The sequence below is a fragment of the Cyrtonyx montezumae genome, unplaced genomic scaffold, assembly GCF_038088225.1.
Source record: "Cyrtonyx montezumae isolate F1298 unplaced genomic scaffold, pur_monq_1.0 scaffold_3, whole genome shotgun sequence".
NCBI lineage: Eukaryota > Metazoa > Chordata > Aves > Galliformes > Odontophoridae > Cyrtonyx > Cyrtonyx montezumae.
Window position 1 is genome coordinate 33,768,606 of NW_027072034.1, and position 25,547 is coordinate 33,794,152.

At 41.7% G+C, this 25,547-nt stretch overlaps 1 protein-coding gene across 1 annotated transcript in view; it reads left to right on the forward strand.

Annotated features, from left to right (window-relative positions):
- The first annotated feature begins 867 nt into the window (after positions 1 to 867).
- Positions 868 to 25,547, forward strand: part of AFF3 (ALF transcription elongation factor 3) — a 317,423-nt gene continuing 292,743 nt past the window's right edge. Inside the window, 1 exon segment of the mRNA XM_065741179.1 lies at positions 868 to 979. Within this exon segment, the coding sequence (XP_065597251.1) occupies positions 927 to 979 (53 nt within the window). The 5' untranslated portion in view covers positions 868 to 926.

Sequence of the window (25,547 nt, forward strand, 5' to 3'; positions counted from 1 at the left end):
GCTGCTTCCAGGTGGCCCTATCGATGCTGCCCCGCTTTCCCCCTTCCCAACCGCGCTGCCCCGATGCCGCATCCTTCCCCGTGCCAGGCGCGGGGCCGGGCAGTGCCGGCGGTAGGAGGCAGCAGCGCCCTGGTTGTGCGAAGGTACCGAGGCAGCTCCGGAGCGGCTCAGGGTTCTGAGGGCTCTCCGAGAGCCGTGCCGGTTTTCAAGCCGTTCCCTCGGAGCGCTTCTGCACATTGTTTCTCCGTTCTGCGATGACACGGCACTTCTCCGGCAGCCAAAAAGCCCGGTGATGTGGGAAGTGCTCGAAACGCGTTGACCCCCTCCACCGGCACCTCTATTCCCAACCACCCATCTACCGCTGGGTCTCGACCCACCGCGCACGTTTGCGCGGACTTTAAGCAGACTCATCCCGTAGGCGCTGCGGTTCGCACAGGTGCAGCCCATCGCACAGCGCGAGGACACGCGTGGAGAAGCCAGAAACCCGACCCTGCCCCGGGTGCAAGTTGTCACCAAGTGCCGCGCCTGGGCCCGCCCTCCCGCGCCGGGCGGGCGCTGCGCGGACTCTGCGCGGGCGCAGCGTGCGCGGGGCGGGCGCTGCTTCGGCCGCGCTCTCAGCGCGCAGAAGGAAGGGAGGAAGGAGGGAGGGAGGGAGGAGGCGCGGGGGAGAGAGGAGCCCGGCAGCCGAGCCGCTTCCAAACGAGCAGTGCCGCGATCTTTTTTTCCCCTAATTATTATTTGATTTATTAATTTTAATTTTATTATTATTATTTTTGATTTGTTCCTTTCTGTTTGAAAAGCGGGGGGGGAGGGGGGGTGGGGGCAGGTGGCGGGGAGGGGGGTGTCCCCGCCCGCCGTGCAGTCGGGATGCGTCCCGGACGCCGGGAGGCTGCGGCGCAGCGGTGCTGAGCTGAGCTGAGCTCACCATGGACAGCTTCGACTTAGCTCTGCTCCAGGAGTGGGACCTGGACTCGTTGTGGTGAGCGGCGGGCACGGGCTGGGGGGACACGGGATGGGCGGGGGGGTGCGGGGTGGGGATGGAACCAGAGAGGAGAGGTGCAGCCATCGGGGGATGCGATAATTTGGGGGCGGCGGTGTGGTTGCCGGCAGGGCAGCGATAAATGCAGGGTGCAGCACCAGTGGGGTGCAGCGTCTCGGGGGTGCCATCACCGGGGCAGATCCAGCACGAAGGGGGGCAGCAGCCCGGGGGACCCCCTGTCGCTCGCTCCCCTCCAGAAGGATGCCCCCTCCCCATCGGCTGCACCCTCTACCCCACAATCATTCCCTGTGCCGCGGAGACCCCCGTCCCTCCCGCACGCCCCTTTCCCCCCCACCTTAGCCGTCCTCAGTGCCCCGCTCCCTGCCGCCTTGTCCCCCCGGAACTCATGTCCTTGACCTCCCCCGCGCCCCCCCGGCTGCGAGGGGGGGGAAACCCATTTCTAGAAATGTCATTAGCGGCGGAGGTGGGAAGCGCTGCCCCCCCCCCCCGCACCTCCCGGAGCCGCTGCTGAGAGCCGGCGGGGTGCGCGCTGCGGGAAGCGGGGGGAGGGGGTGCGGAGTTCTGCCCCAAATCACGGCCGCGCGTTTGTGTTCTTCGTATTTTGATGTATCGCCACGCGTTGCGGGATCCGCATGTGTCGGTGTGCGCGCTGTCCCCGCGGGGCAGGTGTCACAGACCCCATCGTGGTGCTGCTCCCTGCCACAGCCCTCGGGAGATGAGAGCCGCCGGGGCTGCGTAACGCCGCTGCGCGCTGATAGCGGGCGGCCCATAAAACTTTATATTGCGGTGGGAACTTTAAAGAGCGCGTATCATGCAAAATTAGTTACTGCCCCATAAAAGTTTGTAATTACAGTCTTGCTGCCTGTGACACGAGTTAAGGTTATGTCCTCGTTTCAATTATGGATACCAATATTCGGTTTATATCCAACGCACAGCGTTTATCTTGGGTCTGATTTTAAGCTTGCAGTCCGTACGCACAGTTTAACAATTAAGTTACGTGGGGTTTCTACTAAACAAGAGCAAGGAAGATAATATCATGATGCATTCGAATATTCTTCATCTTGATGCATTCAAATGTTCTCCTTCTCGTTGAATGAACTTTAGAGCAATTTGCTTTTTCCCAGCCAAAGCATGATGATGTTCATCATCCCGTTCCCTGAGCTAGCTGTCCAAGTTAGTACTGAATTTGAAAAGCCAGCAGAGTGAGTCTGGAGAGCCAGGGCTTTGGGACTGCGCCTCTGTGACCCTTTGAGCATGTTTTTTGGCTGTTGGGGGGCCACTTGGAAGTGACCGCAGTAGGCACAACGATTAGGTGTGAACCCAAAGAGACAACCATCTCCCAGCTAAGTGACACTTAGAAGTGTCAGTATTGGTGTTAGGAATGATCCTGTGCTTTCATAGATTTTTTTTGTCTCTTTGTTTTCCCTGTGTTGTGCTGCTGTTCAGAAGCCGGGTTCAGCAGAAGGGCTTCAGATTGCAGTTAAAAGCTGCTGTGTAACAGCAGGCCCACACTCCTTCGTGAGCTCTCACCTCTGTTAACAGGGTCCCCAGATCCTGAGCGAGAAGGTCAGGGGCTTCAGCCCAGGCTTTGTAGGTTTGTGTTTCATGGCCTTGGGTTGGAACACCCAAGATCACAGGTGGAGGGGTTCTGTCACGAAGCAGTTGTTTTGGTGCATGTTTCCAAACAGTCACTTTGAAAGTGGTACCAATTGTAATGAAAAAGAAACCAACAAAAGGCAGTGAGATGACTTAGAGAGATGATGTCAAGGAGCAGCCGCATCTGAGTGGGTGCTGCGTGACCAAAAAGGAAAATAAAATATAGCACTCAGATAACAAGCAAGTGCTAGAGGCACTTAAGAGACTTAATTTTCTCTGCAGCAAGAGACAATGTTGTCCTTTATTCTTTGGAATGTAGCTATAATGACAATTTGTGCATTTAACTTCTGACTGAAAATCTCCTTTTTGCAGTATTTGGTGAACATTTTGCTTAAGTGTGCAGTAATTAAATATTAGCTCAGTCTTCTCAAGTGTTTTTATTATTATTATTGTTATTATTATTTGGTATGTTCTTGGAAAATCTAAAGGGTATGGGAAGGGTTTTCCAGAAGAACAGAAGAACACTGATCAATTCTCATTGATTGTTACTTTTATGCTGTTAATGAATTTGCTCTCCAATTAATACGTGCTATGTCTTTTACTCTGCTATAACATCGAAAATGTAATAATGTATTGTGTCAGGGCTGTAAGACAGCATTTAACCAGTGAAGTGAAATGGGAGAATACTGTAAGCTCTCTCTACTATGGGGCACTTTTCCTGGGTTTTATTGGTGCCATTAATACTTCTGCTTCCCAGAAAACTACAGTAATTCACATAGCAATGGATGAGTACAAACTCGAACATAAAATTCATCAGAACACACAATCTGTGGCATAAACAAAACTCGTGTCCACGTGGTAAGTTGTTTCTAGAACGTTTTGGGATAGTCATCCCAACGTCACTTGTGGCCTCGTGACCGCTGAGTAGCATGTCTGTTCCAAGCATACAGCCCCACCTCCTGTTTGCCTCTTTTTATTTGTATCTGATTTGTCCAGACTCGAGGATGGGTAGTGTCCAATGTCATAACTGCATATTCATTTACACCAGACAAAAGAGATGGAAGATCTTCATTAGCACTAAAACATATTGCATGTGCTGGAAAGCAGAGAGTGAGGAGACCAAAGAGCACAAGGACTGGTTCTGTATTGGAGGCATTGATGTCATTGTTTGCTTTATTTAACAAACCCACACCAAAATTCAGCCAGGCTCTTAGCTGTTTGCTTGGGCTTAGCACATGGCCAACCCTGGTGAAGGCCCATTGGTAAAGGGCCTTCTTCCTCAATGCCTGTGTAAGGCAGATGCATAGGCAGAAGTTTTTCATGTTCATTAAAAACAATTTGCAGATTTATTTAATTCCTTACTGTGTTGTGTCAAACTAGAAGATAATTTTGAGCATGGTATGTTTGTTAGCCATAAACAAAACAGTCTTTAGGTAAAAGAAGCCACATGTGTAGTCAGTGTATTTGGCACAGGTAATCATGGATATTCTGAGCTAGCATCAGTTCCATAGAGGTTGGATAGTTTTTTAAAAAAAAAAAAAAAAAAAAAAAAAAAAAGTAGTGCTGTAGAGCTTCCAAGCTGCGATCAATATCAAATGCCACAGCGTAAGGTGGCCTGGTGTGTTGTACAGACCACGTATTGAGTTACCAGCTCATTTGCTATCTTTGGGTCTGTTCCTGCCCCATTTGAAGTCAATGAGAGTTTTGTTTGGAAGTTGCTATTAACAAAAAGTGTCCAGACATCAGGCGCTCTTATAAATGAACCTTTTGTAACTTCTTGATCCCAGGTTGTCTAGCTTTTAGTCGCTATGTTTTGTATTTGTCTAAATCAAGACTTTGTAGCACACAGTCTAATGGAGACAATTTTAGAAAACAAATTCTAGAAATGCTTCTTCAACCAAAGCAGAATATCCAGGTGTTTGTTTTTGGATCACAGTAAGCAGTGGTTTCTTTTCGGAGTGAGGGAGTCACTCAAGCCATTGTCTCAGTGGGGTAAGCAGTCAGGCCAGGCTGCCCATATACAGATAGAGCAGTCATTATACCTCCCTCTTACAAATAAATAAATAGTTATGTACCAGATTTTATGTCCCATCTCTTTTACAGCTCTGTTCTAGCCTATGAGTTGGACTCTGTCCCTAGTTTCTTTTCTTTTACCTTGGCCTCTTTCTACCTGTAACCCTGAAATCTCATTTGTTTCCTTGTTGTCTCCATCTTTGTGGTGCTTTCTGTTCTGCTTTCCTCCCAGTGTCAACTGACAGTTACTGCCTTCCCCTCACCAAGATCCCAGCTAAAAATTTGCTCTTCCTGTGATGATTGTACATCATGAGCAAACAATAACAAGTGTAATAACTATAGGCTGTTCCCTTCTCTTGTTTACACAGCGTGTTCTTTGCTCCTGATGCCTGTTTTTTAGGCTGCAAGCCCTTTGGGTCAGGAATTGCTTTTATTGTTTGAGGGTTTTTTTTGGTACAGCACTGAATAAATTGTATGTACTAAACATAATAAGTATAAATAATAACAGCAAGCTTTTTCGTGGCCATAATACTATATAAGCATCAGCTGAATAATATTATTTTAAAAATACGCCTGTAGGACCATGTGAGCTTTCATTTGCTGGATGTGATGTACCACATCCTCATCTGGTTCAAGCCTTTAGAGCTCCACTGACGCTTTGGTGTTTTGTATTAGATGAGGATCTGGCTCATTTTCTCTGGTTTACATTATTTACAGTCACCTTGTTTTATTATTTATTGTTTTATTATTTTTTTTAATTCTTGTACTTTGTTGTCTTTTTTTCTAACGATAAATGAAATGTCAATACATCACTGGGACAGTGGCTATGCTTTTTCATCTCTCCACTGAGGACCATGAACACCCAAGTCCGCAGGTGCCCATGTCTGAAACATGAACCCAACAACACACTGGGCTTTCCTGATGGACATGCAGATTTTGTTTGAATGTGTTCTCCATGAAAAGCTGAGGCAGGATCCTCTTGAGATTATGGGAAGATGATTCCAGAGAAGATGTGAAGTGTGTGCAGTATTTAGAATCACAGAATCATTAAAATTGGAATGCTCACTTAGACCAACCACCAACCCATCACCACCACCGTGTTTCATATTCTGTGTGAAAATTCTGAGGAAAAAACAAGGTTTCTTAAAACTAGTGGAGGAGACATACGAGTTACTGAGGGAAAAAGAAAAAGACACAGATTTAATACAGGTTATGGGCACATCTTTCCTGTCATCCATGTATCAGTAGCAACATCTCTGCAACACTGTCACTAAAAAGCAACAGCTTAATTGAAAGGTTTTTAACCTTGTCTAACAAATTAATCCATTTCCTAGTCATACTTATGACAATGAAACTAAGTGTGGATAAAAAGAATTTCAGCAATTACTCACAACATATGTTCAGAGATATCTGAAAGTCTGGTTATAACTTTATTAACAATAGCAGTAATAAAAGAAAATCAATAGAAATGAAGAAAAATATGTATTAACCACAGCAAGAAAACAGGGACGTTAAATTCTGTGTGAGATGGTAAGTATCTCACCTAACAGTGAACAAATCATAACTTGGAAGTGACATGCTCACAAAATGAGATATCAAAAGAATTGTAATTTCCATGAGCCCCAGAGACAATGTCATTGTGCATGGGCTGGTTAGCTCTAAGGCTAATTTCAGATGAAAACTACAGGTTTGCTTTGTGAAAAAACTGAAAGTAGAAGCGAGGAAAGTTGTCAGCTTCCTTTGGAACAAGACTATCCCTTTGTCAGCCCTGCCCTGCTGCTCTGTGGGAATTGCTGTGCTCGGGGCTGGCTTCGTGGCTGCCATCTCCTGGGAAGCCCACAGGGCCTACCCCTGCCTTGCTGACCTTTCTGCCACACCACCTTTCTGCCCAGGTGTCCTTTCTAGGAATTCAGCCCAAGGGGACAGTGGGGTCAGGAGGCAACTCCCACTTTGTTGTGTGTTTGGGGTGGTTTATCTGATGATCATCTTGCACTGGCTTTTGAAACTTCCCGCTATTTTCTAGTGGAAGCTGCACGTTTCCCCAGAATGCAAACACTCCGCAAATACCTTTGGATGGCTGAAAAGCACTGTTCCATTAAACATCTGACAAAAGTGAGCAAATCAGCCATATATGGAAGAGTGTTTGCAGCATTACCAGTGGGGCCACTAACTGATCTTCTGTCTGCTAAAATCAATGTTAGGACACTGATTACGCTTGCTGCTGCTGCCTAAGGTCTCAGGAGAGCAAAAATGGACAATTGTAGTTGAATACTCAGGTAATAACCTATATAATTTCTGAATAATTTGTGCGTGGCAATGAATTCATACTTAGGAGAAAGAGTGAATGAAGTGTAACAGCAGTTAAATGAACACACTGGCAACTATTAACATTCTGTGCTAAATATTTTCTATGTCTTCGTGGAGGTAAAAATGCAGGAGAGAGCTACTTAAGTTCCTTCCTTACAGCTTGGTATCTCGGCTTTCTCAGTACCTTAAACAAACAACAAGTATGTGTTAGTGACTTAAGTTGACTGGCTTTTATTCTCTTAGGAAGATTTTAACCTGCATGCATGTACCAAGTACCTGGATATGGTGTATCTTGGGAAATGTGACAGTTGGAATGCAATTTAAACTTATCCTCAGAGATCCTTTACATTCTTTTTTTTCTTAAATAAATTAGTTCCAATGCAGCAGCAGTGGTCTCAGCAGTCAGGAAACACTTAAAATTGTGCAGGAGGGACCAGAAATCTCTGCTAAGAAGCTTTTTGTTGCTGTGCTTTGTTTCTCAATAAAGATGACCCACAACTGCAAGTACTTAAAACCAAAAACAAGAGGGTTGTATTCGACAAAGCCACACAACTCCTTAATGTAACCCAGTCTTTCCGTGTGGTTGTTTTCACAACTCTGGGACCAAAGAAAGAGTCCTTTGTGGCTCAGGCTCATTTGACTGAATGGCAAGACTAGGCAAATAGAGGACAAAGGCAGTATCTTTTTACACTGCATATGTTTTGATTGCTTTGAGAAGTGATCAATTCTTACTGCATGTATGACAGACAAGTGGGTCAGTAGGGAGAAACATTGGTGAAGTGTGCATTTGTAGGGATCTGATTTAGAAGTCTTATCAGTGATGCTCTCTCCTACCATCCATCTCCCTATTTCTAGACTTGTCTTCTTTGCTTAGGTCTCTTGTGAAGGTTTTGGAGAGCCTGTTCATGGGCATTGGCAGATATCTTAAACCTCCACAGTGAGGGTTTGAATTTTGCTGTGACATTGCTGGATAGTGCCTACCTTCTAGCAGTGCACCAAGAGAAGGTGGATTTTTCCTTTGTCGTCAACAATTTCTGACTAACGACAAGGGCTCAGCTCTCAGGTCTGTGGATTGTAAGAGGGACTGACATAATTTTAATGCATCTGTGCTCTGCCTTAGAACAGCAAGTGCAGTAGATGGTTGAAACTCAGTCCAGAACAAAAGAATGAATTGTGTTGTCAGAGATGCTTTAGAGAAGACAATGATGTTGGTTTGCATCCAATAGAAAAAAATGTTTTTGCTTTTTGTTTGTTTGTTTGTTTCTGAAGCAGCCAGCAAGGGAACCTGTCATTTCATCAACTGTTTTTAAAGGACAAAATAACAATAAAAGCTAAGTGTGCTTTTTTTCATTTCTGTTTGGCAAGGAGAGTATAACATTTTCTCCAGGATGATGACCTTGAGTTAGTTAAATGTCACCAGTTTAAAGAGTAAATTAATGTTACAATATGCTTTGTTTGTGGTTAGGCTTGAAGGCTGTCAGGAATTTCTTAGTACAAAAGGAGATTGTGTGCTATTCCATTTATTTAGGCTCCCTGCAAGAAAGCCACCATGATCCCAAATGATCTGAATTAGTATTACCACACTGCCTTGTGTGTTTGGATATAGCAACGTGTCTGCAGCTAGCTTATAGTTCTCTACCATTTTTCACTGTGTAGGTTGCTCCAAAATGGCCACAGGAGTATATGTTTTTTCTTGGTCATAGAATGTGTCTGCTGTCTCAGGCGAAAGAATGTTTTTTTAAGGAGTGGATCTCTTCAAAAACTGGTCTTGCTCTATCTTAAAAGTGGCAAGAGTTGTGGGTTTGGGTTTATTTGTCACTGCCACTGATTATGAAAATTTGTTTCAATGTCATAGCATAAGAAGGAAAAGTGTACATATTTCCAATATGTGTGTGTTAATGTTTTTCTGCCTATTTACCACAGTTGATTCTGCAACATCTGAGGTAAAACGGCAGTGAGATAACCCCGTGAAAGGAAAGTAGAGATAAATGCAGTTTCTGCAGACCTGCACTGGCTTTTGTAGATCCAAGCAAGGTGTCTGTTACAACACTCTTCAAGAACCTCCTCGCCTGGGTGCATGGCTGTGTGAACATGATTACATACTATGTGGTAGAAATGCAACCTTTTTTTTTTGTTGTTCTTAGAAGTAGCAGTATCTTGAACTAATTACAGCTGATATAAAGCACATTTAAGGAAACCCATTAGAGGAGAATTAGAACTAGAGCAGATTAGCTAGTCTTTAATGGCCTTGACTGTAGATCTTTTGATGCCTTAGTAGCTTTTCTAACACTCATTGCTCATCTGTCTTGACTAAATGACTGAGGAGCTTCTTTCAACTCACAGTCTGGTTGTAATGTGAAAAAAATTGCTGTTTTCAGCTGAAAAAATGATTATCTGGGAAGGTAAACTATACCAAGTCCTGTGCTACATTTGTTGTTGAGATTTAAAGCATTATTTTTCTGCTCAATGTGACTGAATAATAGAAAGAGCAATCTCTAATATGCTTCCTCGGAGCTATTAATTATTTACTTTCTTGAAATACAGATCATAGACAATTCTACATGACTTCCCTTCTTACAGACTTTCTTGTCTCTGCATTTATTTTTGTATGCTTTGCCAATGCCTGTAAATTCATTTTCACTGAAAGGGGAAATTAGTAATGATTGCAGCTGTTTCATAATTAATTAATTTCAATTTAAAACAATCAAGTAATGCCCATCCATTGTTCCATGTGTTTTTCAGAAGCAGTTAGATTCACAGTATCAAAATAAGTTCCAGATGGAGGTGCATACTTTATAATCAGAAAAAGAAACCTTTTCAAAAACCTGAAAAGTCCTGCCCTGTTCAAAACAAAATTTTACACTTAAGCACAGTTTTCAAGTTTTGAGCTTCTATTTTAAGAATTACTTAACGGTACCAACCTGACATGTTATGTTGGACATTAACTTATTTGTAGAACTATAGAGTGAGAGAAAGGGTGATGCATGAGTGCTTATTCATTTGTTTCCTCAAGTACTTCTGGCATCTGTTAAAATGTAACAAGGCTTAGCACATTTTTTCCATTTTGGCACTTTGTTTTCTATGAAAAAGAAAAATATTTGCAATGATAAATCATCTCTCTGCTAATAATCAATAAATAACATGTTCTCGTGATGGGAAAAAGAAAAAAAAAATATGGTAAAATGAAATGAAAACTGTTGAGCAGAGGGCAGAAGGAAAGATGATCAAAATGGTACTGCAAAATTCTGTACATTTCTGTGCCTTAATAAACATTAGGGTTTGCAGAGGAACTTTTAAAATGGGAGTTTGCAATAGGAGTAAAAAGTCTTTTTTGAACATGAAAGACACTTATGGAGGAGATTTCTATTATGTAAATGTTACTGTTACTGGCGATGGCCCATTATAAGGAAATGCTTTATATTCCAAAAAGCATTTGCAAATAATGGGATAGATGCAACAATTTGTAGTCCTGACTTGGACAACTTTCTCTTTGAAGTCAATGGAAGTTTAGCCTGAATAAAGGTGGCAGGAATTAGCCCATTCATTATTATCTGAATTACATCAAGAGCTGACTGCTAAACAATAAAATCATGATTCATAACATAACAGCTTCACTTAATTCTTTTGTAGTCTTAATATATCTCATTATACGGTACTTCTGTTCTTTCGTCTCTGTGCAGTATTCAAATTAATAACAACCACCTTTACATAACTGATAGTTAGACATGTTTTGCTGCCTTAGCAAGATCAAAGGATTTTATATACCCTTTTTGGATAGATACCAAGAATAGGGTGATCAATCTCTTCTGTAACCATTAAGCACAGTATAAATATCTCAGGGTACCCAATTAGACACAAGTGGTTTGCCAGATGCTGAGAGCATCACCAGTTGTCAAGAGCTTCCCAAGTCTGTGGGGCAGCCCAGAATTTATGAGGGATTAGCGGTGGTCTGAGTTGTCACTGTGCTGATTTGTGCTCTTTCAGCTGTGCCCTGCTGTAAGCTGCCTGTATGATGTGTGGAGATAAGGTTCAAGCGGCAGATAGCTCACTCTCTTCCGGGCACCTCTGGGCAGGAAGAGGCAGGAATGGATGCTGGTGCTCTGAATATTCTCCTCCCAGTGACAAGGGAGGAGTGGGGGGCTTAGAGTATGAGAGATAGCTGGATGGGAAGCAGGGAAGGCATAAGAGAAGTCTGAAGAGAACTGCTCAAGAATAGTGACCACCAAAAGGGCTTTAAACCAAAGTTGGAATTAACCCCTCACCAGGAAGCCATCTGTAGCCTTAGGGCTTTAAGAATTCTTTTTATCTGGAGATGTAATTGAAACAAGATGTGTAACAGCTGCAAGATGTCAGGTTTGTCAAAGTAGCTAGAAAAATGAGTTCTCTGACACACTCACACACAGCAAAGTAACCTATAGCTACAAAAAAAAAAAAAAAAAAAAAAAAGATATAAATTATCACTTGGGTTAAAGAGAAGGATAAAAGGAAAACAGTAAAGTAATAAAAGGTATGGTTAATAACAGAGCGTGGATAATTTGAAATTAAACTGGGCTGAAAAGGTATGCAGAAGAAAAAAACAGCTTAAATCTTCATTTTAAAATACTGAAATTGCTCACGCTCCCAAAGTAACCAGTATTTCATTGACGAACTGGTATGATTGGTTTTTTACACTGACCCTGGGAGAGGGTGGCAAGTGGTATTTTTTCCTTCTGCCCATTGCTGTTGTTACTACATCACCATTGTTCTTTAATTATGGACCCAGATTTGTTGTACTTGGTGCTGTACAGACACAGAGCAAAAAGCTGGTTGTGGAACCAAACAATTTGCAGACAAATTGGAAGACAAAAGGCCATAATGAATATAGGCAAAACTGGACAGGAAGGAAGGACGGAGAGTGTCTATCCAATCAGCCAAACAAACAGTGGTCACAGCAAGCCATCAGCCTGCCAGTGCTGCCACATGTTGGAGTCTGGACATGATGGGAGGAAATGGGATTTTCTAAGCAACAACCTCAAGAAGAACAATGATGTGATTTTGTGTATGTTTACAAGAGTTTCTCCCAAGCATGAGTGGCACCATAAGGATAGCGTGAAGGTGTTCGCTGGGAACTTGGAGGGCTAACTGCCCAAATGGGGCAACTGAAGAATAGGATCAGCCTTCTTGTAATGACTTTTTGTTAATAATGTTTCTGATATGGTCCTTGGTGGTGAGGACAAGTGGGAGCCAGCGAGGAGCTATAAAGAAAAAAGTCAGAGCATTGAGCCTAGGAAATGCTGTTTGCTACAGCATTCCAGATAGAGCTGGTCCTCTGTTAAGAAGTCCCAGTGCGCAAGTGGATACACATGTAGCAGCAGCAAAACAGTCCTAAGCAAAGCACTCAGTAGATATGTTTGTTAAGTGACAGTCAGTTACTTGTAGTTTAGGGCTACAGTGATCCAAACGGGTGAAAGTTAAAGGTGTATAGAATAGTTTGAGTTGGAAGAGACCTTAAAGATTATCTAGTTCCAACCTCCCTGCTGTGGTTTCTTGGGATTTTCTGGTATCTCAGTGCTGTGGAGTTATCTGTGGGAGGGCTGGAGTCTGAGGTCATATGAGATCAAAGGCAGTGAGGGCGCATGAGCCATCCCTTACTCTACCAAATGACCTAAATAAACGCTGCTTCTAAATAAATGCTGCAGCATCATGTACACTAACAAAGTGTACATGATGCTGCAACCTGCAAAATATCCTAAAATAGCCTTTAGGAACTGATGTTGAAGGTAACTCCTTAGGACTATGCTTACTGAAATGGTAATAGCTATTGGGTATTATTCAGGGCATCATCAGAATCCACGTGGCACCAGTGGGAACCAATTAAACATACTTCTTGCAGTAGTGCTATGGAGTACTGCTGTATTCTTGCTGCTTCAGATCAGAGTCCTGTAGCTGCACCTGGATACCAGTAAAAAGCACACAAATTCCCAGTTTTAGAAATGAATTGGAAACACACCTCTCATACATTCTTTTCCATTTGAAAGAAAATGGAAATCTAATTTCTGAGCAAATATGTAACTCAGGTGCTCTCTTTTCCTCAACTCATATTCAAATGCAAAGCCAGCTAATAAAATTTCGGGGCTGCTTTTACTGTAATTTAGTTGGCGGAAGAAAAGTCATCTGTTAAAGCTCAAGTCATTGTAACTCATTAGGTGCTAATGGATCTGCTCCATGATACAGGAACAGGCTAGGCTCTATTGAAATGCTGCTAGTTCACCTTTATGTTCTCACAGTTGTCTCCTGAGGATTGAAAGTAGAAACAAGTTTTCTCACACTACTCTGTAAGAGTATGCTGAAGTTGCTGCATTTGCCTTATCCCAGAAGTCTTTGTCTGCACTCAGAGAAGAATAGAATCAAAGTGAATCCAGAAGTTTGAGTATGGATTCCGTGTTTCCTCCTCAGAAGTCTCAGGAGAAAAGTGTATGTGCTCACAGATGTCCCGTGTATGTGCAGTAAATCCAAAAAGTTCTGAATGTGCCGTCCTTGCTGCACCTGGTAATAAACCATGGTAATAAATCAGGTGATCTGAACATGCATAATAAATCTGATGCACCTGAATACAGGCATGCAGGATGGACATGCTGTGCACAAACTGGCTGGTTTCCAGTTCTTCTGGATGTCAGGCTTCCACTGTAACCAGCTTGCCTGGGAGTCCTGGCAGAATTGCTGACTTCTGCTCTTCATTTCAGAATTTCCAGGGCATGTCCTGGAGGAATGGCATGTCTGGGAGACTAAAACCATGAGGACTGTTTTTCAGTGTGTCCATACTCATTCAAACCAGGCTATCATCCTGGGAGTATAAACAACTGTGCATCCATAAAGATGTTCTTCCTGGCAGAGTAAGCAGTTTTGCAAATTATACCTCAAAACCCTACAAGTTTAAATCCAATTTTCCATCTAATTTCTTTGGATAAAAGTTTTGTATGTGAAAGGTGAATGCTCTTATCACCTCAGAGCATTGGCATTCTGAATACCTTCCTTGACTGCATCACTTTGTTTTTCAGGAGGGCTTTAGTTTAAGAGCTGTGAATGTGAGAGGACTATCCCAAGGGTGGTGGTGGTCAGGGTGTCCCTAGGAGATCAGGGATCGGAGCCTGGTAGTCCCACACTGTGATTATGTATTCTTCTCCCACATCTGAGGATGTTCAAAAGTAGAGAGACTACAGAGGACCAAGGGTTTCTCTCTACTCTGTAGGTCAGTTGGCCTAGAATGAATTATCTCCACATGGTGGAAAACAGAGTGACCACATGCAGATAGCCTATTGGAAATGCTTCCTTGGCTGCTGGCTAAAGGAAATGCTAAGCAGAGGCAAAAGAGTGGGAGAGAGCTGGCTGATGTGCTGTTCTGGATTACTTGCTTATCTTTAAATAGTATGGGCATCTGGGCTCAGCCCAAGTCTGGTTGGTAGCATGCGCACAACCTCAATTTTCTGACATAATGTTGAAATGGAAGGTGATGTTGCAGTGGTTTTGCAGATGCTTTCCTCTCCTCTTTTGATTTGCTTACACTCCAGACTCCGATGGTACTGGCGGGTGCAGGGACTGAACAGAGTGTTTCAGGTCAAAACTGAATTACTTTTCCCAAGTCTTTGTTTTGGAAAAACTGGAGTTGTTTCATTTTTACTTTATATTGTCAAGTTTGTCAGTTCAGCTAACCCTTCTCCCCAATACCATCTTAAGGTTTTCAAGAAGTGTGTGCATGGGACTGAGGGACATAGTGGGCATGGTGGGGATGAGCTGATGGTTGGAATAGACAACCTGAGTGGTCTTCTCAAACCTCAGTGATTCTATGATTCTATAATTCTGTGTGTGTTATTTTATAATAATTCGTGAAGCCCAGAGTCAGGTTGGTTCTTGCAGATCTAAACATTTTCCTAGGTAAATTATTTTGAGAGTATTGCTTGTTGCCCTAGCCATCCTACTGCTGAAAAGTTAGGAAAAGATCCAAAGGAATGCAAAGGGTTATCCAAGAATGACTAAAGTGAGATCTTCCCTTTCTGTTCTGTTTCTTCTGTTTCCTCCTGTTCCTATCCTCAGAATTTTCTTCTGTTAGTGGAAACTTTTAATTTGTATTTATTTATTTATTTTTAGTCTGAATGAGAGCAGGAATAAACCCCATTGAGAACTATCAGCAGAAGGATTGCAGCTCTTCCCAGATGAGTGCTTGCTTTACCCCCACCTCAGCATTCATTTGAGAGGAAAAGGAACTTGCACCTGCAAGATGGGGCAACTGATTTTATAAAAATGAAAACATTCCTGTTTTTGCTTTCTCTGGCAAATGAGCCTTCTTTACCATCATGATACGGACTGCATAGAAATTAAACTGAAGACTATGTTGGATTGTAAATCACTACGTTTGTGTGTAAATAAGGAGTGCACACAGAGAAAAGATGCTAGCCTGATTTCAATAAACCAGAAAGCCTTTAAGGTATTACTACACCCTACTGAGCTATAGTCATATATCTCCCCAGGACTTTTTCTCAGTGGTTTTCTGTGCCAATTCAGGACACTGCCTTTAAGCTAATTAGCAATTCTGAGCAAATTTGGAGGGAATTCATGTTTTCCTTCAACTGGGCGACATGCTTATCAAGTCAGCTACCTCCAGTCTGATGCAGCAGGCTGCCAACAGACTTGTCACAATTTATGAAAAGAGTTTGTGGTGGAGATGGAATATATAATGAAAACCACATCCACCAATTAAACACCTACATTTCCTTTTGGAGTCCAAACAATGGATGACTTTCCTTTTGCAAAAGAGATTTCTCAAATCAAAGCAACTTGTAGAAGCAATATAAATTAGGAAGGGAGCTTTAAGTAGTTCTTTAATGAATCTTTGGCCTGATGAAGTAGTGAAGCGTGATGCATTCACAAATATGATCTGATCGAAAATATTCAGCTCTCGGCAATCAAGCAAAAGTAAAGCAACCACATGTGGAACATGATCTGGTCATATCTTCAGTAGTTATGGTATCAGCCTTTTTCCAATAGGCAAAAAGTACTCCTGATGCTTTCCTTAGTGTGTGGTACATGGTTCGAATACCAGAAAATTAGCATTGGTCAAATTTTTAAAGTGAACAAAAACTGATCTTCTCTTAATAATGGCAAGATATAGAAGTGGGTCTTTGAAAAACACAATGAACTTATCAAGCAGAAATCGGATGATGAGATAGAGCCAGGCAATGACATATTCAGTTTTGTGGATAGAATTGTAGCAACAGGAACTCTGGGAGCTGTTTTCTCTGAAGAAAATCACTGGTATAAAAACATTTCATTCCAGGGACACAGAAGAACAGAACAGACACTTCAGAGAAAGGGTGTCAAAATTAATTTTACATAATTTTACTGTCAACACTCAATTACTAGACAGTTGATACAGACCAGATGCAGTGAAAGATATTACAAAAATACACAGCGTGATGATAAAAACAAATGGTATTATTATTAACACTGGGGTTGTATTTATCTCAAGTGATGCTCTGAGATTTTTTGGCACCGCGTTCACTGAGCATTGCGTCAGTAGGTTTGTAAAGAGTTCGGCTGTGTTCATAGGGAGCAACGCCTGAGGCCACCAGCTTTGTCTCATATTTTTGTCAGGAGGCAAGACACTGTATTTTGTGCTCTGTGTTCTGCATCACATGAATACAGCCATGCTTCTACCAGACCTAAGCCCACAGGGTTGCATGTGAAGCCCCCCTTCAATCTCTGCCCCATTGCACTGTGTCTACATGCGCAAAGCTCCCCAGAAGGATGTGGGCCAGGGAACCTTTCCAGCAGGCCTGTGCTCTGTGTGCTTGATGCAGTCAGTTTATCAAATGAGTACTTCTTTGGGAAACTACTCTATGTATTTCCACCCTTTTTCTTGCCAGCTGGGACACCTGACAGGCTGACAAGGAAAGAGTTTGAACCAGGCTTGTCTCTGAAACTTCATTTTCTAAGGATGGTAAAGAGTCAGTAGATCATTCATGAAGTACTTCAGCATCTAAACCTGAAGTCTGCGATCTGAGATGTGTGGTTGCTGAGAAGGCAGGCAGTTAAGTCAGGAGGCATGGTTTTATTGCTTATGAGGAGCACACATTAAGGGAGCACAGAAGAATCTTAGGTCTGAAGTCTAAAGAAAAAGCAAGCAGCTCTGGAAGGTCAAGGTGCAGCACATAATCCACAAAAGATCAATGTTAGCAGCTTGAAGACATACCTAGGTTGGGAGCTAAATGGGATATTAACATACTAGCTGCCTACCTGAATCACTAAAAATCACTTTGATTATACCTGTCATTTAATATGCCTAACAATTAGCTCATCAGCTAAAAACAACTCACAGTTGTTTGGAAACCAGAGTTTGATTTTATTTGTATAACAAAGTACTGCAGGTTTATGCCAGGAGGTTAATTCAGCTGGTCATATACCACCAAAGCAGATCCTTACTTCAGCTTTTACAGCTCATAAGAACAGTAACATAGTGGTTTATGTGCACAGTGTGGGCAGAATTAACATTGAAATCATAGAATCATAGAACTGTTTGAGTTGGAAAGAACCTTTAAAGGTCACCTAGTCCGACTCCTCTGCAATGAACAGGGACACCTACAGCTAGATCAGGTTGCTCAGTGCCCCATCAAGTCTGACCTTGAATGCCTCCACAGACGTGGCATCCACCACTTCTCTGAGCAACCTGTTCCAGAGCTTCACTACTCTTACTGAAAAAAAATCAATTTATATTCAGTCTAAATCTCCCCTCTTCTCGTTGTAAGCCATTTCCCCTTTGCCTATCAGAACAGACCCTGCTAAAGAGTCTGTCTCCTTCTTTCTTATAGCTCCACTTAGAAATCTCCAATGCAGAAAACCTACACAACCCAACTAGGTATTGAACTGCCACTCTTCCCTGGGAGAAATGCACTTATCTCCAGTCTCCTCCCCTTGTCTAACTGGAATGCCCAAGAGGGTGTACAACTCAAGTTATAACTACTGCTTTCATGGCAGAGTCTAATCAAAGCAAAAACGAATTTCTCTTTGATTCCTTAGCTGGCAGGCACAGGGTCTGGCTCCCATGGGTATTTAGAACCTCATTGTTGGGTGCTGGCTTCTCTCCATCTTCAGTGTGGAAATTTTGGCAGCCAGTGCAACACTGTGAATTGCATTTTGGGAGCTGGGTGCCTCACTCTACCCTAAGCTGTGCAGCTCATCCCAATACCTAAGTCTTTTAGAAGAAGTTTTAGATCCTAATGTCATTATATTTATTAAGTTTAATGTTTCTCCACCAGATTAATTGAAGCCAGCTGCTTTGCTCTAGTGAGGACTGGTAAATGTTTTTTTTCAGAGGAGACAACTATGTTTTTCACATCTTTTGGATTTTCAGAAAAAGAATGTTTGCCCAGAAAATGTACCCAGTTTTGTTGTTAATGCTGAGATGTTCTAAAAAGAGAAGATAATTCTCACCTAATTTAATCTATTTAGAGTATTTCAGAAGAGCCCATTACTGGTGTCTGAGTGACAAATGAAGGTCTGGATTGCACCTGCTAGGTATGTGTCTGGGGAAAAGGCATGTGCAGCACATAAGGGTAAAGGCATGCATGTCCTCACGCTCTCATGCAGGAGCTAACCCCTCTACAGATTTTTCTGGTGAGACACATAATAATTCCCAGCAGACAACAGGTCAGATTTCTAAAAGAATATCAATAACTATAAACTTGCCTATATGTGAGTGGGCAAAATACATGAGGATGTAAACTGAGTAGCCTGCTGTACAGTCTGCAGGGTGCTGGCATTGGTATGTGGAAAATTGCACACAAATGTGCCATTATTTAACTGAATTTACTTATATAGATGTAAAATATAGCTAACATAATGCCCATACCAAATTACAGGCACTTATTGTAAGAATGAGAAGTGTCACTATATGGCAGTCAAAATTAGTGAATCCTATCCAGATTTTGAAGGTAGCCTTTATCTTTAATTGGCAACTCCTGTCATCCTCCTCAGCCTGGTGCAGACATGAGCACTGTGTGCACAGGTCAGCGTTAGCAATAGCAGATGATTTCTTTCTGGAAAGAAGATGGGGACAAACAAACATTCTGTTCTGTTTTTTTTTTTTTTTTTTTTTTTTTCAAGAAGAACATCTCTCTCTGTTCTTGCTGCAGTTGCTTGTTTCTCAGGGCTAGTCACACCAAATAGTGTTTAGCAAACAGTCTGAGATTTCACATCTAAGGTTTCATCATTTCACCTGTAACCACCTCTGGACCATAGCAGAAAAGTCTCTGGCTCCCCCTCCCAGTTTTTTACATGAGCTCCATTGATAGCAAAGGGCTAAGATCAAGCTTTTTAGAGTATTGTGCCACAGGGGAAAGGAAAATACAGGGTTCCCTGGACACCACTAGTATCCAGTATTTTCTCATCAATGAGAGAAAGGTAGGGAGATGGACAGCAGCAGAGCTTCCTCCTTCACCCTTGTGCTGTTGAAGGGCTTCTTAGGGCAGGAAGACTTTTTTTTCTGGTCATGACTGATCTCTGGGAGCACACAGCAGAATAGAGAATCTGGCTGTTAGCATGTATCCTCCTTAGACCCTAGCTTGAATTCACAGATGCCAGTTATTTCTGGAACTGGGTAGAGTGCAACATGTATACATTAGTAAAATCAAGTCCTTATGCTGTTCAGGAAAAATTGGCTCTGATCTGTATAGCTAAAAAAGCTATCTGTCTGAGCTACATAGAATACTGTACGGTTTTTGCCAGCAGAATAAAACCGATAGAATTTCTATGAACAGAAAGCTTTTGACAACAGTCTTTGAATTATGAGTGGCAAGAACCATTCTCTTCATTTTTAACTTCTAACCTGTGATGTATAACGTAGCTCTCATTTGAGGATAAGAGGTTAGTATCTTATTGACTTGGCTTTAAATTGCATTTCATTGTATTAAAGAGTATCTGCCTTTTGTGTGTGTGTGTGTGTGTGTGTGTGTGTGTGGAGCTAGATATACTGTAATGGATGAAATATTTGACTTGCACATAGCTCTAAGGCTAGGCTTTGGAAAACGTTCAGCTACAAAGGTAAGATGCTATTTAGTGAAAACATCACAGAAAATTATGATTTTACAATTACCTTATTGGTAGTTTGATTTTAATGTAGTTTTGCTGATACTACCTTTGCACTTAAGGATTGTAAATTAATTAGACATACTGTTTCATCTACTGAGGAGGCAGGAGAAGAGCTGAGCTAATAGCTATGGGAGTGCTGCACCAATTTGAGACTGAGGCTAAAATGACATGATAGAGGGAGAGGTTAGTCCTCTTCCAAGGTTGTCACTCCTGGTCACATTTTAATGTGAATTTATTGAACTGAAAGAGGTTAAAGAGGTAATTCTGCACAAGAAGAGAGAAATTTCTAACATAAAATGGAACTCATCAATAGTCCTGGTGTCTATAGGGAGTTGTCAGATTCCATAATATTAACCGTGTAATTAACAGGATATATAAAGTGATGTGCTTTCAAATAATTTATATTTCACATGCCTTTCGATGTGCTAATAATACCTCTTTTTTTTTTTTCCTGCAGTCTCTTGGAATCACTGCATTCCTTTTTTTTTTTTTTCCCTTCTGTATAAAAACCCTTCACATCTATCAGAGAGTTCTAACTAGAGCTCATTCCCAAGGGTGACTTAATGGACAAAGTATGGATAAATCCACATGACAAATCCACTTTACAATATGGCACAGCTGGCATTCTCTGCTCAAGTTCAGCTCACAAATAAACTTGTATGGAAACTGCATCGATGCAGAGTTCAGGTCAGTGCATATTGCTTCATCGTGTCCTGGAAATGACCCCTCCTACTGGAGGTAGTGATGCACCAACTTTTGCATCTCCCTGTCAGACAAGTCAAGATGCGAGGGGTCATTTGCAGAGTACTCAGCAAGAAAGCATGAATTCAATCTTGATGGAATTTTGTTGCTCTTGAAAACCTCAATTTTCAGTCTTAGTGATTGGGCTTTGAATAATCATAGTCTCTACAATAACCTGTACTGACAATCTTTATAGGCTTTGCAATAATCTCTAATAATCAGTCATCTAGGTAGAGGAAAAAAAAAAAGCTTCTCTGAGCACTGAACTTAACTGAAACTAGAGCCTGCTTTGTCTATGTGCTATAAGCCAGCAGCCCCACACCACCAACTCTGTGCTACTAACTGCAGCTCCCTCATATCCCCCTTTGTGGACCTGGGTGGAGCACAGTCAGATTTTCTGCAGGACTTTTTGGAAAACTCTGTCAGATCTAGATGAAATCAGTCAGCAGGCTCAGAGTTGCTGCCAGGAGAAAAGAAGCAGCTGACGGGTGGACACTGTGGTCTTACTCTGTCTTTCCTTAGGAAACCAGGTTGATGGAGAAATACCTATCAATCCGTGGAGTGGACCTGTGTTAAAAATAAGTATTTCTTGTTTCAAAACCGTATTTATGTAGAAGATGAAAAAAAAAATAAAGAGAGAAAAGTGCAGCTTTTGTATCTGGCTTGGAGCCCAAGAGCAACATTTGCAGGAAGTTTCCAGCTGAAGAAAATCGTGCTTTTCAGGAGAGGGGGTGGGGAGGTGGCTGTGAGGGGTAGTGAAGGTGCCACTGCCAGGCCTCGTGCAGCTTCTGGCACATGGAGAATTCCCACCTCTGGTGCACACAGTTAAAAAGTTGTAAAACTATAAAAAAAGTGGATGGGAAGAGGAGGCTGAGGCCTGGAGCTCAGCCTGAGGGAGCTCCACTTCCCCAGTGCACGCTCAGCAGTCCTAGAAAGACCAAGCTTTTACTGTGCCCTCTCCTCTGCTTTCTTCAAGTGCCAGAATTAACACCTGCATGTAACATACTGGGCTTATAAACTGACTGATTACATTTCACTGTGACTGAAGAGGAAAATACCTGATGTGGTTGCAGGACGCAGGCCTAAAAGTAGGCCCGTGCGGGAACCAGGGTCTGCCAGATGGCACCTGAAGAGCATCAGACTATTTGCCTTGCTGCCTAGGAGCAATGAAAAATACCGTTTCCATGTTCACTTACTGTATAAGAATATGTTTTTTTCTTATATCTTTGATACTTCTAACTGGTAAAGTAATGGCATTTTAGATATATTGTAATAGCTGTGCATGTTTCTACCCAAAGCAGACAAAGAACAGTATTTTACAGTAACCTTTATGGTGTATGAGAAGTTGGAACACTTTCTCCTCCTATACTTTGGCCATGCTATTGTGAAAATTCACTTATATAACCACTTCCAGCAGCTGAACAATAAAACATTTCCAGTCCCCCTACAAGATCATTTTATAATAATTTAAAACTGCCCGTTACCACCAATAAGTTCGGTGCTGAAAACCAGTACAGCAGCTGTAAAGCCCTGGCATATAACTTTTCATGGAAGGCAGTGGTTTTATCACAGCCATGAACACGCAAGTGACCTGGGGCATAAAATTACTGCTCGAAAAAAAAGAGATCTATCTCCACAAAATGCTCAGATATCTACTTATAACAATTACAACAATGATGATTTCACATCTGTTAGGCAGACAGTTTTAATCTGAAAAAGGTTAAGTATTTGACAGTTACTTGTTCTTACATACAGATTAGCTGCTTGAGGTTTTAACCTTTAGATGTACTTAAGCAACTACTCTTTAAAATTTATTGTGTAAAACCACCCAAATAGAAATGGTCTCATCACTTGTAACTAAAGAATACAGAAGGTCTGGGAGTCATTGCTTTCCTTTCTTACCAAATCACTCGGTTAGCTTTGCTTCTTCCTTTGTGTCTGAAAATATTTGTACGCATGCCACTTCAATTTCTACAGCCAGTGCTTCTTAATTAAAGGATAAAAGGAGGTTTCTGTGATTAAATGTATGGAATCAGTTATTTAGACTTAATAAAAGTTTCTGCTTGGGAACATGATTATTCCTGCACATTGAATTGGGTAGAGTATTCTGAAAAGACAGAGGGAGAGAGAAGGTATGAATCTTTACGTGCCCTTTGCACTTCCCTGGGAATGGAGACAAAGGAATTATTTCTATAACAGCAGAAAGATCTCCAGATTTCTGCAGATTTTTGTTAATATTTACTGAGTATCATAAAATGTGGGACATTTTAAACCTTTTACATGGAAATTAATTAAATTAAACTCAAGTGGTTGTGTTTTTTTTCTTTCAGGCTGACATTTACAGGGTTACAGTGTATCAGTGGAAAAGGATTTCTTATTTGCAGAAATACAGCTTCCCAGTCCTCACTTCTTCCTTCAGTAGGTGTATTAAACTACCTCAGTTTTCCATCATGTTTCTTAGAGTTATGAAATTCTCATTCTCCCAAAATGGCCATAATTTGGGTCCCTGGCTTTGGTGGCATCACTGAGTCAGTTTTTACAGAAAAACATAAACCTCCGTGAACAAGTTTTCTAACATATTGAACACAAATGTGTTGATTCTGATTCTATGATTCTTGTATCAGGTGCATTCATGCTTTATATATGTGATTCTGGGAAGATGTAGAGAGAGGGAAGACAGGCCCTTCTTGTGAAGAGTGCATAGTTTTCGCTTCGTTTTCTACATGGTATGTTGTGACTCTGAATGCAGAAACAGCAGATTATCTCCGTGGTGGGTGTGCATAGGCTTGTGCTTACCACAGAGAGTAATGTATTGGGTGAGCACCCTGTATGGGAAGCACATGGTGGGCATATTGCTTATTGGGTAGAATTAACCTCCAGCACACATGCTGGACAGCCAAGAGATGCCTGACACCAGCAGTGTTGCTCTACAGACCTGCTTGTTCTGGTACCTCCACACTCTGGTAAACCTCACTTTGGTCAGCTGTACTTGTGGAGGCTGGCTCTTGTCTGTGCAAATCCATCCATATGGATCCACTCTGGAGAGCTTCTTTTATCCTCACAGTGGTAGTGACCATTGTGTTTTTATGTCCCACTCACCTTGCATCATTATAAATGAGACTGCAGTAGGTCTGCCAGCCTAGTAATACTGTAGAGCATTTCAACCCCATTAAAGTCTAATGGATATCTGGTGACTGCAAGTGTACTGTGTGCCAATTAGAATATTTAAGCTGGGTAATAAAAAGGACTTAATAAAAGCACCTTAGGACTTGAAAATATAATTGAAGGCAACTGTTTTTTAATTCAGATATTTGAACAATAAGATAGTTTTTGAAAGAAAATTGATCTGACACTCTTTAAAGGCCAAAGAACATGCTAAAGGATGCCTTCTTTCCCTGCTTTCTCTATATATTTTACTACACATTTTGCAACCTAGTGATTTTTTTACCACCTCACATTATAATTAATTTTTTCAAAACTGATAGCTACTGCAATCAAATGTTTAACTATATGTTTCACTCCATATATAGAGCAAGTACTTGACTGAAGATACAGAATGCCAATGGCACGAATATTTAATAGCTGTGTCTATAAGGCTTTTAATCTTTCAGTCTCTCCTTGGAATTGCTGGCCACATTTTTCTGGTCTGTAAACCTCTGTACTACAGGTACTTAAATTTCAAAGGAAAAGGAAAAGGAAAAGGAAAAGGAAAAGGAAAAGGAAAAGGAAAAGGAAAAGGAAAAGGAAAAGGAAAAGGAAAAGGAAGGGGAAGGGGAAGGGGAAGGGGAAGGGGAAGGGGAAGGGGAAGGGGAAGGGGAAGGGGAAGGGGAAGGGGAAGGGGAAGGGGAAGGGGAAGGGGAAGGGGAAGGGAGGAAGGGAGGAAGGGAGAAAGGAAGGGAGGAAGGGAGGGAGGGAGGGAGGGAGAGAGGGAATATAATTTCAGAAATTTGAAGCTGTGAAACTTTCACCTTATTTGTTAACTAAAAAGTAAATAGAAAAATTTATTTTCTATTCTTTGAGTTTCTATCTTGCAATGTAGCATATTTCAGTTCAGCCTAAGAGATGCACTTAGTAGAGAGTAGACCAGCTTCGCACTGGTATGAATTGGTAGAGCTCCATTAACTTCTTTTGAATGAGACCAGTTGGTTGATGGTAGCTATGCCTGTGGCCCACATCTTGATCAGAAATCACAAAATTCGTACATTAGCTATAGTTGTCATGTGTGGAAGCTATTACTGAGGTTAATTGAATTAATTAAAATAAATATTTATGTTTTAAGCAAAACAGTTTATGTTCTTGTAAGATAACAGACACATTTTACACATCCTTTTCTGTGCTGGATTTTCTTCCCTACAGATAATGATCTTTCAATCTCTGTTCCATAAATATGCATGTCATGTTCAGGTTTCTATTTATATGCATGCATGAGTAAGTAGCACTGAATCTGATTAACTTCATTAATGATAAATAATGAAAAATACTATTTTAACTGTTTTAGAACAAACACCTACTCACCTGGCTAATATTACTTTTTTGAGTTGCCTTCTTCAACCTAATGGGATCACACTCAGGGGTAAAGTTATTCACATACATATGTGTAGGTTCAGTCTTTTATTATGTAGCAACCTTTAGAGCTTTTACTATCTGGCAAGCAATCATTTATATCCTTTTTAAAAAATATTTATGACTTCTTTGACTAATTGCTTTTTACATGACTTAGAGCCTTTTGCATTGGTACCATTTGTTAAAACACATTCAGAAGCAGGCAGAG